Source organism: Cervus elaphus, chromosome 21 (assembly GCF_910594005.1).
Source record: "Cervus elaphus chromosome 21, mCerEla1.1, whole genome shotgun sequence".
NCBI lineage: Eukaryota > Metazoa > Chordata > Mammalia > Artiodactyla > Cervidae > Cervus > Cervus elaphus.
Genome location: NC_057835.1, coordinates 21,869,008 through 21,886,535, shown reverse-complemented (window position 1 = coordinate 21,886,535; position 17,528 = coordinate 21,869,008). Strand labels below are relative to the sequence as shown.

Here is a 17,528-nt window from a genome sequence, read left to right as displayed (position 1 = left end):
TTCACTCAGCAAAATTTCATTGAGCACATACTGTGTCACAAGCCTGGGGGTAGATAAAGGAGTATATTTGTAGAAGATTAAGACACAGACTGTGCCTTTGAAAGTGAGTGCATTGGAAATTCAATGAGGTCAAGTGTCTGCTGCTTCCTGCCCCAGAGCAGCCCTTGTCAAGCTCACTTGGAGCTTTCCCTTCATTTCCTGAAGGGACTCAGCCAGTCCCTAAGCTGCCAGGAGCATATGGCAGTTTACACAATCTGACTTCAGACTGCTGGAGCAGCTCACGTGCCCAGCTGCTTGGACAGCAACAAGGAAGGCAGCTGTGCAGGCCCACAGGCCTCGCTGGGCCACCCAGGAGCTCTCCTGGAGGGAGAAGCCAGAGTTACAGCCCACCTGGCTCCCACAGGACACTGAGAGGTCAAGCCGGGAAGGGCCAGACCCTACAAGCCATCACCTTTAATACTGAGCGTGCAAGATGGGGCTTTGGGGGAGCGTTCTGGGGCCCAAGTAAACTCTTGACCTTACTGATCCTTATTTACATTGCCTTTTTTTTTTTTTTTACATTTGCCAGTTTCTATAGCACTTTTCTCATTTTCCTGATTTATCCTAGTATTTATTAAGCACCTACATCTTTTTTTGTTCCTTCATATGCTTTTATTTATTTTTTCATTTTTGGAACTTTTTATTTTGTATTGGGATATAGCCGATTAACAATGTTGTTAAGCACCTGCATCTTGCCAGACATTCAGATACTGAAGAATACAAAGGTGAAAAGGACATTACTCCTTCACTGAAAGAGCTCTCATGCCATCACAGGAAGTGGAAAGACATCCAACACTTATTGTGTATTTCCTATGTGTCAGAATCTGAAAGATAGGTTGGTAGGTTTAGATTCTCAGTCCTGTCTGAATCTTTGGACTCCATGGACTGTAGCCTGCCAGGCTCCTCTGTACACGGAATTTTCCGGGCAAGAATACTGGAGTGAGTTGCCATTTCCTCCTCCAGGGGATCTTCCTGACCCAGAGATCAAACCCTCATCTCCTATATTGCCAGGTGGATTCTTTGCCACTGCACCGCCTGGAAAGCCCTTCTGATGCATCAGTTCAGTTTAGTCAGTTAGTTGTGTCGGACTCTTTGCGACCCCAAGCACTGCAGAGTGCCAGGCTTCCCTGTCCATCACCAACTCTTGGAGCTTACTCAAACTCATGTCCATCCAACCATCTCATCCTCTGTCATCCCCTTTCCCTCCTGCCTTCAATCTTTCCCAGCATCAGGGTCTTTTCCAATGAGTCAGCTCTTCGCATCAGTGGCCAAATTATTGGAGTTTCAGCTTCAGCATCAGTCCTTCCAATGAACACCCAGGACTGATCTCCTTTAGGATGGACTGGTTGGATCTCCTTGCAGTCCAAGGGACTCTCAAGAGTCTTCTCCAACACCACAGTTCAAAAGCATCAATTCTTTGGCACTCAGATTTCTTTACAGTCTTACTCTCACATCCATACATGACTACTGGAAAAACTGACACACGGATCCCACTAAACAATATTACCATTATATTGTGCAAATTGACATTTAGAATGTAGGCTTTTCTCACTCCAAAACTCAAAAATAAACTCTCCTATTATAATAAATTATAAGAAAATAGGCTAATGGACTATTCACTTAAAAAAGCTTTAAAAGTAGGCTTTGAGTATGATTCTTTTCTGCAATTTAAATGTCTGTCTTTTTTTTTTTTCTTTTTTACAATCCCATGTAACTATTTACCCTGTATGCTTTTGCTTTTTTAACTCCATTTTAATTTTTGACAAGTTGGAAAAGAGATGTCTGTATTAACTATGATATAGGCTATGTTGCTCTAACAAACAGGTCCAAAACACACTGACTTCAATAAGATAGAAGCCTACTTCTTTCTCATGCAACAGTGTAAATCTGAGGGGTCCAGGTTAGCCAACCCACTCAGCTCCACAGGCCATACAGGAAATCCAGACTGAAGCTGGATATTGGTCTAGGTTTCAGTCCAGAAGACCAAGAAGAAGACAAGTAGAGGGTAAGTAACATTCTTTAAGAAACTGACACAGAAGTTCCAAGCATCACATTCACCTACATTCCAGGCACTCCACCAAGTGGCAAAGGAGGCTAAGAAGTGTAGTTTCTATCTGAGCAGTCATATACCCAGATAGAACACTCTATGCAAGGCAATTTGAGAAGAGAAAAAAAGTCATGTAGAGCTGACTTTAAGTTGTATAACTATATCATGCCCCTCCAATAATTTGGTTTTCTGTTTTTTTTTTTTTGTTTTTTTTTATGTAACTGAATGAATTGACTGGTAAGGCTATAGGCTTGACAATTTTGGGGGGGCACAATTTTTGAAGTCTATAGCAAGCACCCCTTTAAGATAGAGTAATAGGTTCTCCTGGAGTACATCTTCTTTGACTACTACAGATAGAAGTATTTTCTCTCTGTTTTATGAATCATTAAGGTTTTATTTCAAGAACTTATTAATATGCCTATCTTTAGGCATTAATATTTCAAGAACCTATTAATATGCCTATCATAAGGCATTAATGTTTTATTTCAAGAACCTATTAAAATGCCTATCTTTAGGCATTAATGCTTTATTTCAAGAACCTATTAATATTATCTTCTTCTCATGAGAAAGGGTACTGACTTACTTATTTGAAGACCTCAGGAGCATATCAGTAAGTCTGCATATGTTAGAAGATTAATATTGAATAAATGAATGAGTAAACTGAAATATATAACATAAATATATATATATATATGCTATATATAATATATAAAATAAGTGTATATTATATATTAAAAAATATATGTGTATTTCTGTAAATGTAGGTTAAGTTGATTCATTTATTGAGTATATTTTGTGGGCTGTTGTGAGAAGACGATAAACCATGAAAGAGAAATAGATCTCCCCCTACTCCAATGCACACTTTAAATATACTCAGATAAATTTATTCCCATATTGGGTATATTCTTGATTCCCAGAGGTATATAGAACCTTTTAGTTATGTACATAGCAAATAAAGTTGCTTGGGTACCTTCAAGGTCAAGATAGATAGTTCTTGATAGCTTTTAATAAAAGACTGTTTCTCTTAGCCATCTCCTGCATTTGTCCTCATTACCAGCTGAGTCTTTGAAAGGTTTGTGATTCAAGTTTACAGGAAGCATCTCGCCTTCCTAAAGCAGTTTATGAGAACTTAAGAGGTTTCCCCTTTCCTCTCTTTTCCTGAAATTTCAATCTTTTAAAAAAAATAATTGTTTTTAATTTTCATTTCCCTGGCAAGCTGTCTTACTTTTTTTTTTTTTCCAGAAATGATGTCTTTCCCTCTTCTCCAATCCCTTCCCCAGGTAACAGTGATTTGAGCTTCTTTCCCCTGAGTTTTGGCCTTTGTTTCTCAGCTACAGTGTAATGCAATGTCCTCCTCCAAATGTTTTGACCTCAAACTAAGTTTCAGGGTAATCTCTCATGTTGCTCATTCTGTTATATATTATCATATTATATATCCAACGAAATGGATGTATTGCAATTTGCTTATAATAACCTGCAACTTGACAAATATAGCTAAGATTATCTAGAATGTCTTTAATAGTTTCATAGGAGACATTTAGAACACATAAAAGTAGTTGGCCATTTGTATATCTGGCAGAAATTATTTGCTTTGGTGAACGCAACTTATATTTTTCTTAGAACAATCTTGGCTATATTTATTCTTAGTGAAATTATTTTCCAATCAAATATATGTCATTTGGTAAACAGCTTTTCCTAAAAAGAGACTGTTACATTAGTTAAGTTCAGTGAAATGTTCTCTGTGTCTATATATTGCATATAAATTTTGTTCTGTGTGCATGTATATTTAGACATTAAATGTATATGAATTTGAGTTTTTTGCTGTTCCTTAGTCACATCTTTATCTATCGCAGAACCTAAAACAAAAACATATATGTTGAATATCTGTTTGTTGAATAAGGAACATTCTTTCATTCACTAAACTGAGCATCCACTCTATGCCCAGCATTATACAAGCATTGACAAATGAAAGTAAATAAAACAGTCTTTGCCTTTAGGAGTTCACAATATAGCTGAGGAGAGACAATTGTGATTGTTATGATAGACTGCCTCATGACTGTGTTAAAGTGAACTGATCCTAGATTTAATTGGTCCAGACATGCATCTAGATCTGGGTAGTGAATATTTTAAAAGACACATCATAGTTTTCTAGACAAAGAAAACTAAGATGGAGTTGTACACAGAGTACGTATCTGGGAGTTTAAACTCTGTAAAAAAATGTAAACATTGTTAAGCTTCTAAAATCATTAAAGGTAATCATGAAGATGAAATAGTCATACTCATGTTCATTAAATTATGCTTTACTGAAGCGAATAGCATGTTGAAGGTGGTGTGATTCACAGGGCAGCAAGTAAATGCCCAGTGTTGATGTCATTGCTTTTGCTATAAAAATAAAGCCTTTGGAACCTTAAATATCTCTCAAATGTTGTGCCCTTCCTTAATGTGGTGTATGAACGCAGAGAATGACATGACTTGGGACTATGGAATTGAAGCTGCTTATAAAAACCTCAGCCTAGTTATGTCCCCTTATACAAAGGGTATGGGCACTGAAGCCAGACAATCCCCAGCAAATATGGTGGGTCTTTATCAGGGGAGTAATCTTAGGTAAATACCATAAAGTCACTGGGATTCACAGTCCTCAACTTTGAGAGGCCAAGAGTAACTAGCTCAGAGTGAGGATTAAATATGATAAACTATCTGTATTAGTCAGAGTTCTCCAGATAAATAGAATAAATAGAATGTGTGTGTGTGTGTGTGTGTGTGTGTGTGTATACACTGTTGGTTCTGTGTGTATATATGTACATGTACATACACATTCTAAGAGATTTATTTTAAAGAATTGGCTCAGTTTACTATGGAGTCTAATAAGTTCCCAAATCATCAGGGTGAGTCAGTAAGCTGGAGACCCAGAAAAGCCCATGATGTATTCCTTTCTAAGTCAGAAGGCCTGAGGACTGGGAGAACCAGTGGGGCAGGTCCATTTCAAAAGCTGGCAGTCTCAAGACCCAGAAAGAGCTGATGTTTCTTTTCAAATCTGAAGGCAGGAAAAAACCCAGTGTTCCAGTCTGAAGGCAGTCAGGCAGGAGGAATGCTTTCTTGAGGAGGTGCAGATATTTTGTTCCATTCAGGCCTTCAGTTTATTGGATGATGCCCACCCATACTGGGGCGGGTTGGCAGGGTAGCAATCTACTTTACTCAGTTGACAAATTTAAAGGTTAATTTCATCTAAACACATGCTCATAGCCAACACCCAGAATAAGGTTTGACCAAATATCTGGGCACCCCATAGCCCAATAAAGTTGACACATAAAATTAACTATCACAAATATCTAAAGTTCCTTTCACAGTGACTGAAATAGAGCTTTATAAAGATTTTAAATAAATGAAAGAATAAATAAAACCATGATTAAAAACAAAGGTAAATGGCTTTCTTAATCACCGTTTCACAAGAAAAAGGAAGAAATCGGCAACACATAAACAAATATTCATGTAGAAGCTAAAAATCACTTTAGGAGGGTGAGATAGAAGAGTAAGAAGGAGGAACTAGTGTCAGGAATTTACTTCAAAGTACACAGTATTATCATAGTTTTCCTGGGAGGGAATATGGCACGCAATCAACCACAGCAGAGCACAGAATGAGAAAATCAACTTGTGGCCAACCCAAAGGACAACTTCATAACCACAATCTGGGATGCTTGATGAGCCATAAAGTCTAGTGGAAATCCAACATGGAAATGAAGGGAAGTCGTGTGTTCGGTGCTGTGGATTCTATACTCAAAAATTCCTACAAGACAACAGATAAGGCATCAAAACCATGGAGGATTGTTAAGACTAGATTTTCCCCAGAGAAATAAAGGGAACTACTTATGGAAAACAGAGCTTCCCTGGTGGCTCAGATGGTTAAGAATCTGCCTTCAATGCAGAAGACCTGGGTTCGATCCCTGGATTGGGAAGATCCCTTGAAGAAGGAAATTGCAACCCACTCCAGCATTCTTGCCTGGAGAATTCCATGGACAGAAGAACCTGGCAGGCTACATACAGTCCATGGGGTCGCAGAGAATCAGACACAACCAAATTATCAACACTTTACAGGAAAGAAGCTGTAGACATGGGTGTGGTACGGGATATTTTTTTTTAACAGATCCTATTATTTTGACTTGAATACATCTGAATGTTTTATACTTATTCAGTGCCTGCTAGCACCAGACATTATGCTGATTACTATCATTGGTGTTTCATTCATACATAAACATTGTAAGTTACATGTAGATATCCTTACAGATGAGGATATTGGACCTTAGAGAAACAAAGGTTAAAGCCACATGTCCAGAGAACACTGGATCAAACCCAAGTTCTCCTATTCCAACATCAGAATATTAAATAGCTCTAGGCATTTTTTACAGGCAGCCCTCTGTTGTTGCATGAAGCATGACAATAGGGATGAATCTTTTAAAAGATCCTTGAAGGCTCTACAAGCTACAAAATATCTGGCTTTCTAACTACTTGGATAAAATAACACTTGTGCCTGTATTTTATCACGTGTATACAGAGCAAAATAGAAAAATCTTTTCCAAAAGATGCATCACGAAGCCCAGTTGGACCATCTATCATGGGGAAAGGGAAAATTTAGCATTTGTTTTGACATAGTAGGAGGAGATGGGGAAGTAATGCTTCTTTACAGTGTCTCAAATTCTCCTTTGTGGTTAAATTAATGCCACACGTGCTTGACAGTATTCTTCAATGACTATGAACATGGGCTTTGGTACTATCTTAGAACAAAGATGACTAAAGAGACATGAAAACTAGATATTTAGATCCTGGATTGAGGAAATATGTCTACAGTGACTACTATGGGGCTACTTACTGGTTTCAACAAAGCCCAAATGCAATACATTTTTAACAATTGATGAACCCAGGCAAAGGGAATATTGTTTTTTGTTTTTTGTGTACCATTCTGTTAATTTTAATTTCATCAAAATAAAAATTTTGGAGATAAAACCAAAAATAAAATAGGCCAAAATAACTCTGCTCCAAAAGAGCATAGGTTTTGTAGCTGGTTAGATGTAGTTTGAATAGCAGCTATGCCATTTGCTAAATAGGTGACTTTTAAATAAAAATTATTTAATCTTTTTAAGTTTAAATGTTATCTCAATAATTGATATAAAAAATCAATCACACAAATATGTTATATGAATTGAATGAATTACTTCCTATAAAACATGTAATAGAATTCAATATATCATATAAAAAATGTCTCATGATAATTTTGCTTCTGTGTGCTGCAGCTACTCAGCCATCTCTGACTCTTTTGTGACCCCATGGACTGTAGCCCAAGTGGTTCCTCTGTCCATGGAATTTTACAGGCAGAAATACTAGGGTGGGTTGCTATTTCCTTCTCTGGGGGATCTTCCCAATCCAAGGATCAAACTCGCATCTCTTTCATCTCCTGTATTGGCAGGTGGATTCTTTACCACTAAACATGCACACACACATACACACACACACATACCTGGGAAGCACACGTGTCATGTAATAATTATAATAATAAATATCCCTTTCATGACTTTAATTTGCCTATATTATCAGAAAAATTGTTTAACTTTTTTCTCAGGGAGAACTGTCTCAGAATTAGTGAAAATATTTTTACTGAATCTAAGCTTCTTAAAACATCAAGTTTGATCTCAGAAATTGTCAAGGTATATCATACACTACACTTTCAATCATTGTATACCTCTTTGTGAAAAACCATGGAGTTATTTTATAAAGTTAATAAAAACTTCTAGAAATTGTGAACAGCTCTGTTGTATAGATTTCACTCTTCTCCCTAGTAGTGTTTGTCAAAATGAGGCCTTTTCCCACAGGAAAAACAGTGAGAAAATCCAGCTTCTCCCCAGCTACTGTTTGATACCTTTTGCCTTTTAGTGAGAGAGCTAAATAAGCCAGAAGATCTGCTACCTACATTCTAAAAAAATATTGTTGGTGTGAAAAATAACAAATTGCTAGCAAAATCATTGTAAATAATGACTATCAGCTGTCATATCTTTATGCTTTCAGTTACTATATGATCACTTTTGTGTAGCCTTCTTTAAATGACCAACTTATAGAGATAGACAACGGATCAGTGGTTGCCAGGGATTAGTGCCCAATGTGGGTGGTGGTGGGAGAGAGAAGGTCATGTAGCTATAAAATGTCAACATGAAGGATCCTTGTGATGACAGTAGTGACATTGTTCTATATCTTGACCATCGTAATGGATACATGAAATTACACCTGTGATAAAATTGCACATAACTAAACATGCACACACACACATACACACACACACAAGCAAATGTAGGTAAAAGTGATAAAATCTAATTAAATTGGTGGATTTTACCAGTGTTAACATTTTGGTTGTAATTTTGTGTTGCAGTTTTGCAAGATGTTATCCATTAGAAGAAACTAAGAGTACTTATCTCTCTGTATTACTTATTTCAACTGCATGTGATTTTATAATTTCCTCAAAGTAAAAAATTTAATTAGAAAACTTATTACTTAGTGTCTTTTGTCTACCTTGATGTCCATAGTAACCTTTCATGCTAGAGAAATTTTTCTAGATTATTTATATATATTTTAACACTTTGATCTTCGTCCAACTTCCAGATAGAACCTTCTGCCTTTCAAATGGCCAGTAACTAGTGCATAATTGCTGACTTCCCGTCCTGAGATAAACAAGTTAGGCAAATGTGGATATATTTGATTTGTCATTTGATGAATGAGAAAGAACTTCTCCAGGAAGAATAGGAGCAGCTTGAGTGAGTACATTTTCTTGAGCATGCCCAGGGGGAAAATGAAGGCATTGTTATCTGATGTGACACCTTGAGCAGACTGCCTGGCAAGCCCGCCACCAACGATGACTGTCCATAACAGGAGTCTGGTATCAATTAAGGAAACGTGAACTTCTAACCTGTGTGAACTGTCACGGTTGAGTCCTGGCCTGGCTGATCTCTGAATTTCCAGAGGTTAATCACAGCACTCCACAACTGACAAGACCCTCCCTTCTTTTTCTACCTCCACTGATGAAATTTGGGTCCTCTGAAGCCACAGAGGGGAGAGAAGTCCCCTCCTCTTTATTTCTAAAATAAAAAAAAAAAAAAAAAAAGAGATAAATATAGTCTTGTTCAAGGATGAACCTCCCTTATCTACAGGAAAGTAATAGATGCTCAATATATTTTTAACAAGTATTAATCTGAAATAAACCTTAAAAGGAATTCCAGCCCACAGCTTCTAATCTATTCACCAGAAAAAAATATATTGATAAACAACAAGGTCATATGCAGGTCAGGAAGCCACAGTTAGAACTGGACATAGAACAACAGACTGGTTCCAAATAGGAAAAGGAGTACGTCAAGGCTGTATATTGTCACCTTGCTTATTTAACTTATATGCAGAGTACATCATGAGAAACAATGGGCTGGAGGAAGCACAAGCTGGAATCAAGATTGCCGGGAGAAATATCAATAACCTCAGATATGCAGATGACACCACCCTTAAGGCAGAAAGTGAAGAAGAGCCTCTTGATGAAAGTGAAAGAGGAGGGTGAAAAAGTTGGCTTAAAGCTCAACATTCAGAAAACTAAGATCATGTCATCCAGTCCCATCACTTCATGGCAAATTGATGGGGAAACAGTGGAAACAGTGGCTGACTTTATTTTTCTGGGCTCCAAAATCACGGCAGATGGTGATTGCAGCCATGAAATTAAAAGACACTTACTCCTTGGAAGGAAAGTTATGACCAAAATAGACAGCATGTTAAAAAACAGAGACATTACTTTGTCAACAAAGGTCCGTCTAGTCAAGGCTATGGTTTTTCCAGTGGTCATGTATGGATGTGAGAGTTGGACTATAAAGAACACTGAGCACCAAAGTACAGATGCTTCTGAACTGTGGTGTTGGAGAAGACTCTTGAGAGTCCCTTGGACTGCAAGGAGATCCAACCAGTCCATCCTAAAGGAGATCAGTCCTGGGTGTTCATTGGAAGGACTGATGTTGAAGCTGAAACTCCAGTACTTTGGCCACCTGATGTGAAGAGCTGACTCATTGGAAAAGACCCTGATGCTGGGAAAGATTGAGGTCAGGAGGAAAAGGGGACAATGGAGGATGAGATGGCTGGATGGCATCACCGACTCAATGGACGTGGGTTTGGGTGGACTCGGGAGTTGGTGATGGACAGGGAGGCCTGGCATGCTGCGGTTCATGGGGTTGTGAAAAGTTGGACATGACTGAGCGACTGAGCTGAACTGAACTGTACAGCACAGAGAACTATATTCAACATCTTATTATAAACCATAATGGAACAAAATAGAAAAAAATGTATATATATATATATATGTATATATATATATAAAACTGAATCACTTTTCTGTACAGTAGAAATTAACACAACATTGTAAATCAACTATACTTCAATAAAAAAGAGGAAATACATCAATCATCTATTTATTAAATGCTTACTATGTATCAGGCACTGCCTTTGCATTTGTAAGTACCAAACTTTCAAGTATTCTGTACAATAGATGGCATCTATTATTAATATCCATTCAATAGATGAAGTCATTAACTTCACAAAGGTCACAAAGTTGTTAAATGGCAAGGCTGATAAATACAGTGAGAACTATCTCAGTGCTTGCGGTCAAGCTATCAGCTTGTCTCAGATTTGATAATTCATGGGAAGTGTCCATTCATTAGGCCCAAGTATGTATTCAAAAGTGAAGACAACTATCTTGGCTTAGAGCTTAACCAAAATTGTCATATAAAATTTTGATAAGCATTCTAAAGCTGTATTAGTGCTTATAACAATCCTATGAAGTAGAAGTTATCAACTCTAGTTTATTAAATGAGAAAATGGAGTCATTGGGGGTGATTAAGTGGCTTAAAATGATAATTCATTTAATAAGCTTTGAACTCTGTCTCCTAAGTTTTATCTGCTAAACCAGGCTCTTAGGTTTACCATGTATTGTTGAATCTTGCATTTCAGGGTCAACTTTGCATCAGCAGAATTTTAATTCAGCTGGAAATTCTGACTAACTAGGTTAATTAAGTTCCTTGAGGTAAAATTTGCTCATCTATTATATGAAGGTGGTCATAAAAACTGCACTTTCCATCTCAGTGGATTTTCATGCAGAAAAGATGAGGGAAGTAAAAAGACTTTGTCAGCAGTAAGCTCACAAGCTTATTTAAGTTGCCACTATACTTACGACTTTTCAGAATTTTTTACTTCTAGGAAGCAACGCAAAAATGGAAAGTCGATTGGATTGTAATTTGGGGGCATTATATATCCAAGGTTGGATTCATTTTTTTATTCATTCATTCATTTGTTCAATTATATGAGATGGCCTATTCTGGATCTTATAGAAAATACAAAGGAGTTAGTACTTTATATAAATCTGTCAAATTGTAGTTATACAAAAACCATATCTTATTCACCATTACTTCATAACTATGTTCTAAATTTGACTCAGTCATGCATACTTCATACAAATTATTACAAACTTACTATAGTACTCATCTTTAGTGTATTCAATGTTTTCTACCCAAACACACACACACTCTCTCTCTTTCACATGCACATACACCCTAACTAGGAAATGTGCTAGGCTGTGGGTATTCAAAAGTCTCATGAATCTCATAACCTCAGAGTGAAGTCAGACAATTAAATCAATTACTGTAATCACAAGATCTATGAGGGAGTTAGGCTGAGAAGTCACTTCACAGTCTACCACTAATGCATGACCTTGCAAAATCACTTAGTCTTTGGCTTAACCACATTGGACTAGAAGAATAAATGGGTCTAAAAAGTAGAAAATTCTATGTGGTGATGTTTGAAAACCACTAACAGCAAGGGGTTATTTGCTAACAAATCTAAATATTTTCTATTCAATTCAGCAGGTGTTATTTCACACCATCTATATGGCAGGCACTGAATTTCTTAGCATCTTTGAAAATAACCACCTATTCTCTGCAGGCAGAGATGTATTCTCTAGAGCTGTTTTTCCAATAACATTTATTTTAACAATAATATGCTTAGTCTGCTGTGAAAAGACAACTTCACTGATTAGGCAGCCAGCCCAGTCAAACATTGTTTGGGGTTATAATTATAGCTATTTAATTGTTGAACAATCTCATAAGAGCTGCAAAAGCATCTCAGTTTGTTTATGCAGCAATTTAAGCTTGTTTTTTCCCCTTTATCCTTTTTCCTCTTGAAAGGAAAGCTCAGGATAAGTCTAGCCTGAAGCCCCAGAGTATAATTAAGCACCCCCCCCCCAAAAAAAAAAAAAAAAACGCATTGGGACCAGGAGGTTCCTTTTTGGTTAAAGTAAGGAGCTGTTGCCATGATCTGTTTTAATTTGATAAACACAGAGAGCTCTTCTGTTCCGAGACCTCTTTCCCCCCACTTAGAAAGGGGGTGTTTACGTACAGCTGTGGGGAATTACTCACAAGAGGTTTAAACAGTGGAAAAAGAAAACATCCTCTTTTCTTTCTGGACCCACCCAGCCCACCAAAGTTTACAGACTTAGCCAATGGAAAGATAGATCATGGTTCACTGAGAACTCGCTTTGGAAGATGGAGACCTAGACTCTATCAGAACAACTAGGAGATCTGAAGGGTGTAGAGAGCGGCATTAGCAGCTACGGGGGATGGCAAGGCGAATCCTTTGAAGAGACTTTGCTTCAGAGACAGCTTGTAGGTTGTGTACTAACAGAGAGCCATGGTGCCCAGGGTTGTATAAAAATGTATAATGGGAATATGAATTGCACTTACAGGGTCCTTACAGGGTCAGTAAACTCCCTCTTAGCCAACAGTGAACAAAATCTAGGTTTTCTTCTAATTTTGCGTATAAGTGTTGGATAAAAGATAAAATGGTCTTTTTCAGTTTTCCCCTCAGCTCGAGTAATTTTTTTCTGTGCATTTTATTTAAACTTTGTGCAAAATAGAAGCAGAGAATTTAACTAAATGAGAAATATGATTAAAAGATCTTAGAGCGACCTTGAAATGAGTGGTTAAAATTTTAATAAATCAACCATTAGCTATTCTGTTATTGGGTTTCCCTGGTGGTAAAGAATCTGCCTGTCAATGTAGGAGATGTGAGTCTGATCTCTGGGTCAGGAAGATTCCTTGAAGGAGTGTTCCTACTCCAGTATTCCTGCCTGGGAAATCCCATGGACAGAGGAGCCTGGCAGGTCACAGTCCGTGGGGTTGCAAGAAGAGTCAGACATACCTGAGACTAAATAACAGCAACAAAACTGTTATCATTTTAAATTAAACATAGAGTTGTGATTTTTCGTTTTCATGACTTTTTGAGAGGTGAGTCATGGAGTAGATTTCTCAGAGTATCTAAGAAATAATAAATATATTAGAAATTAAAAAGCATACATATTATTTTGAAAGTATAGAGTCAAATTGTAATGCTTTGAGGCACTATATTTTACCTATTACAATTGAAGAAAAGAAGAAGAAAGCAAAGAGAAAAAAATAGAAAATTTTATGTTCATTTCCTGGGGTGGAATTCACCAAAATAAGTTCTATCAAAATACGCATTTCTGGGAAAAAATTATTTAAGGAGAACTTTCCTGTATGTATGGCTTAATTAAACCAAGGTTTGATTAACTATAGTTTAATAATTATAGTTAATAGTTATAATTATACTTATAGTTCAGTAAGTGATGTAACTTAGAATTCCTTAAAAAATTAGCATACCAGTTTTACCTATTTTCTGCAGATTGTCATGAAGATGTCAACCCAGGAATGAGATTAAATTGTCTCAGTGTTCCTGCCAGAATGGACTTATTCTTAAGATTCACTACCTCTCATTTATGTTTTTGTAGATTGACATGAAAACAAGCTCCAAATCAGTGGTACAAAATTAATTCTGTTCACTATTTCTCAATTTACTTTGAATACTGCTTCCAAATATTTTGACTCAATTTGTTTATGGTAAACTCAGGCACTAGGCCATACACACAAGCTTTCCAATTTTAAGCTCTTAAATGATATAAAAAGCAGCTTTTTTGACCAAATGGGTTTCTTGTTTGTAGAAGTCTATCATAGTTCTTTTATTTTTTTCCTTAAAATATAACTTCCTAGAAAATGATAAAGCCTTTCACATAAGGGAATTTTCTTCTTTGTTAGAGTGTGTGTCGTTTCCGGGTAGAGATGGATTGAAATCCAGCATAGTCAATGACGATGGCTGTAAAGACCCCATGAAGTAGTTAGAATTTTCCATTGTCCTCCATCTAAAATGATAACAAACACGGTTTTAATTCACTTAATTAATGGTTTTTTTTTTCCCAAAAAGAAAGATGCAATACTTGGAAAGCACATACTACATAATTGGGTAAACTCATTGATAAAAGCAAAAGTAACTGTTGCCATGAGATTACTCCACAGAAAATGTTTGGTTTAAGTAAACTAGCCGGTATTTGAAGTAGAGGGACTCCTTGAGTTTTCTAAGGGAAATAAAACCAAAATCTTAACTTTCAAGTCCTTGGGTCTTTTGTAGTAAGAATGACTTAGAGACAATTCTGTTTTTCTGTCTCTTCTCTATCCTTCCGTTCCTTTTTTGCTTTCTTTCACATTTTCAGATGTCCTTGTTAAATTTATTTTTATTTCCTCCTTTAAAAAATAACATCTTATTTTTTGTTTTATTTCAAGGTTGTATTTCTACAAAGTTGTGGAGGTTTAGCTTACCTGGTGCATAACAGCTGCTCAAAAGTAATTGTTGAGTAAAAATGAGTAACTTAAGTCACATAGATTAGCTGTAGAGAATGTGGAAAACATCCCCCTTTTTCCAGGAGCAGGGACAGCACAGATGTTTCCTATGCTGGGTTTATCAAGCTCTGCAAAATCTCCCCATGGGTCTCTGAGTGCCTTTTGGTAAGTTTTACATGCAGTTGTCTTTCTTTCCCTCTTTGAAGTCCACTTAGCTGGTGAGAAAAATCTAGAGAGGATGACAGAAGCAAGCCCAGTAAAGGTAGCCTTTAGAACATAATGACCCTGGACTCCATGAGTTTAAAAAAGTCCATTCATGGCTAGAAAATGAATATTATTTATCCAAAAGGTTGCAGCTGTTACATTCTCTTGAGAAAACACCAAGTAAGACCTATCCATGCCAGGTTTTTCTGATTGCCTAACCTCAATGATTCTGAGATAAAATCCCAAAATAGGCATTTATAAAGGCAAGGAACGAAAGGCAACAAACGCAGAACCTGGGCAGTTTTTGCAGCTGCTGGTTTATAAACTACAAACCCAAAAGTTGTTTCTCTCCTGATGTTGCCAGTTTGCCTAGGTGATAGTCTTGTGCCAGTCAAAACAGTCACAGGCATTTCTGTACAATGTATTCTGTTCTGTCCACACTGGGGGCTGTTTCCAAAAAACAGAATAACGGAAGCACTGAATCAAAAAAATGAAACCAGAAAACTTAAGCCCTCCGATAAAAGAAGAAAACAAAAAGTAACACGAGAAATGTGTTTTTCCCAGGAACGTCCACATCGCTACAGACCCAGTTTTCAAAGTGGATTTTCTTTGAATAGGGTTTGGATTTGCCAACAGGCTATTAGGATATAATACACCAGTCACAATTCTCCGAGAAAGGATCTAAGGTTTGTTGTAATTTTGCCACTTTCCCAGAGATGGGTAGAGCCAAGAGGAAGGGGTGAAGCAAAGAGAGCAAAAGATTGCAGGATTGAAGAAAAGTTGCTGGATCCTATCCAGTCATCTTCAAAGGATAACCTCTTCCAAACAGAGCAAACCTTCAGGCGGAGATTATGCAAAGCTCCTGCTTTCCAACACCCCTGAAAACCTGCTACCCCCGTCCATTCAGATTTGAGGATTAAGAAAACCAGGGGAATGAAAGCATCTATTTATCCCTGGTCCATGTCAGGAATTGTTCTTCTGAGCTGGACCCTATGGCTTTATTGGTGGCGTGATTGTCTCTTTTAAATATTTTTTTGGGGATGGGAGGAGGTGGGAGTCTGTATTATCTGATAGTTCTGTGTTTGTTTTTTCAGCAAAGATGCTTAATTGTGTAACTCCTGGCTAGGTTTCCTTTGCCAAATGATAAAAATCAAAGTTGGAAAAGACCTATTAGGTCATTTTATCCTAACTCCTGCCAGTGAGAATTTTGCCTCTAATATGCACGACGAGGCGTCCACTTCTTCCCTTGGGAGATTAGCCTCTACAATCCAATTAGTCTCTGCTGCCAACACATTTTCCCTGACATTCAATTTACAATTAATATCATTGTTTTTCTTAATTCTGTGCTCACCAATGAAGTGTTTACTTTCTTTTATTGTTTTCGAATTTTAATCCGCTGATAAGTCTATTTTCTTATGCCTCCCCCAAATACACTCATTAATTTTTTTCCTAGAGCCTTTTAGTTTATTTGCTATTCTTTTATTATTTGTTATTCTTTGCACAGCTCTGTATCTCTTTGATACGAGGAAAATGAAGGCTTCTCATTTCCCTACTTGGCACCTCTCATCAGCAGGCAAGGATGTGGTGGAATTGGATAGAGAATCGAGACACTTTAAGGTTTCCATAAAATTCAGGCTTCCTCAGTATTTTACTTTTACTTTCCAGAAATGAGTGGCTCGAGATAGGCTGGCAATTTCGAGTATTCCAGCGTTTCAGTTGTGTGTGTGTGTTTGCACGTGTCAGATTTTCTGCTGTGAAAAACCTGGCTCAGATGATCAGATGAGATAAGGCAGGCAGAGATAAGAAGCTAGAGAGGAGGAAGAATATTACAATAGTGAACTTTGAGACTGAAGTAACTCAGCCACCTTCCAGAATACCTCATTCCCCGAAGAGCAAGCCCTTTCAGGCCGAGGCGAACCACTGTGGACCAGTGTGGCTCCATGCGTCCATGAGACAGGCTTCTCCCTACAGCAAGGCGCTTTCCTCCTGAGATTTTGTTCCTTCATTGCCTAAGGCCCTGGCTTTGTTCCTGCCTTGTCTTGTCTCCCTCTTCTGATTCTCTGGCCTTATTTTGGCAGGCAGATTGCCTTCATCTATCCAATTTACCATGTCGATTTGGTCTCCACCTCAGTGACCTCTGCTCGGCCTTTGGGCCTAAGGGAGGAGTCCCTCTTTCTGGATCCTGCCCTCTGACTAAGCCCTCTCTTGCTGCTCCTCCCTTTTCTGGGGATCCAGAACAGATACCTTCCCAAATGCCAGTTTTTTCCTCTATGTCCTTAATTATTTCATTGTCAGGACTGTCTGTTCATGCCAATTTACACTCAGCTCCATCACAGGACACAGCCCTCACTCAGAGTAGCTTGCCTATATGGTTTTTAAGTGGTGTTTTATAGATAATTAAGTCTCACAAACGTAAGAAAAAATTCTTAATGTCATCCATAAGGCCTTAAAAATCTCCTGGCTAGCATCACAATGCAATCACATACCACTGA

General features: G+C 37.6%; 1 protein-coding gene across 1 annotated transcript in view; it reads right to left on the bottom strand.

Moving 5' to 3' along the window:
• Positions 1-16,978, bottom strand: part of LOC122679081 (dolichyl-diphosphooligosaccharide--protein glycosyltransferase subunit 2-like) — a 33,572-nt gene extending 16,594 nt beyond the window's left edge. The window contains exons 1-3 of the mRNA XM_043879340.1: positions 16,914-16,978; positions 15,323-15,513; positions 250-437 (exon numbers count right to left, since the gene is read on the bottom strand). Of these exons, the coding sequence (XP_043735275.1) occupies positions 250-437; positions 15,323-15,513; positions 16,914-16,978 (444 nt within the window). The remainder of the gene's footprint in view (positions 1-249; positions 438-15,322; positions 15,514-16,913) is intronic.
• Positions 16,979-17,528: the final 550 nt, after the last annotated feature.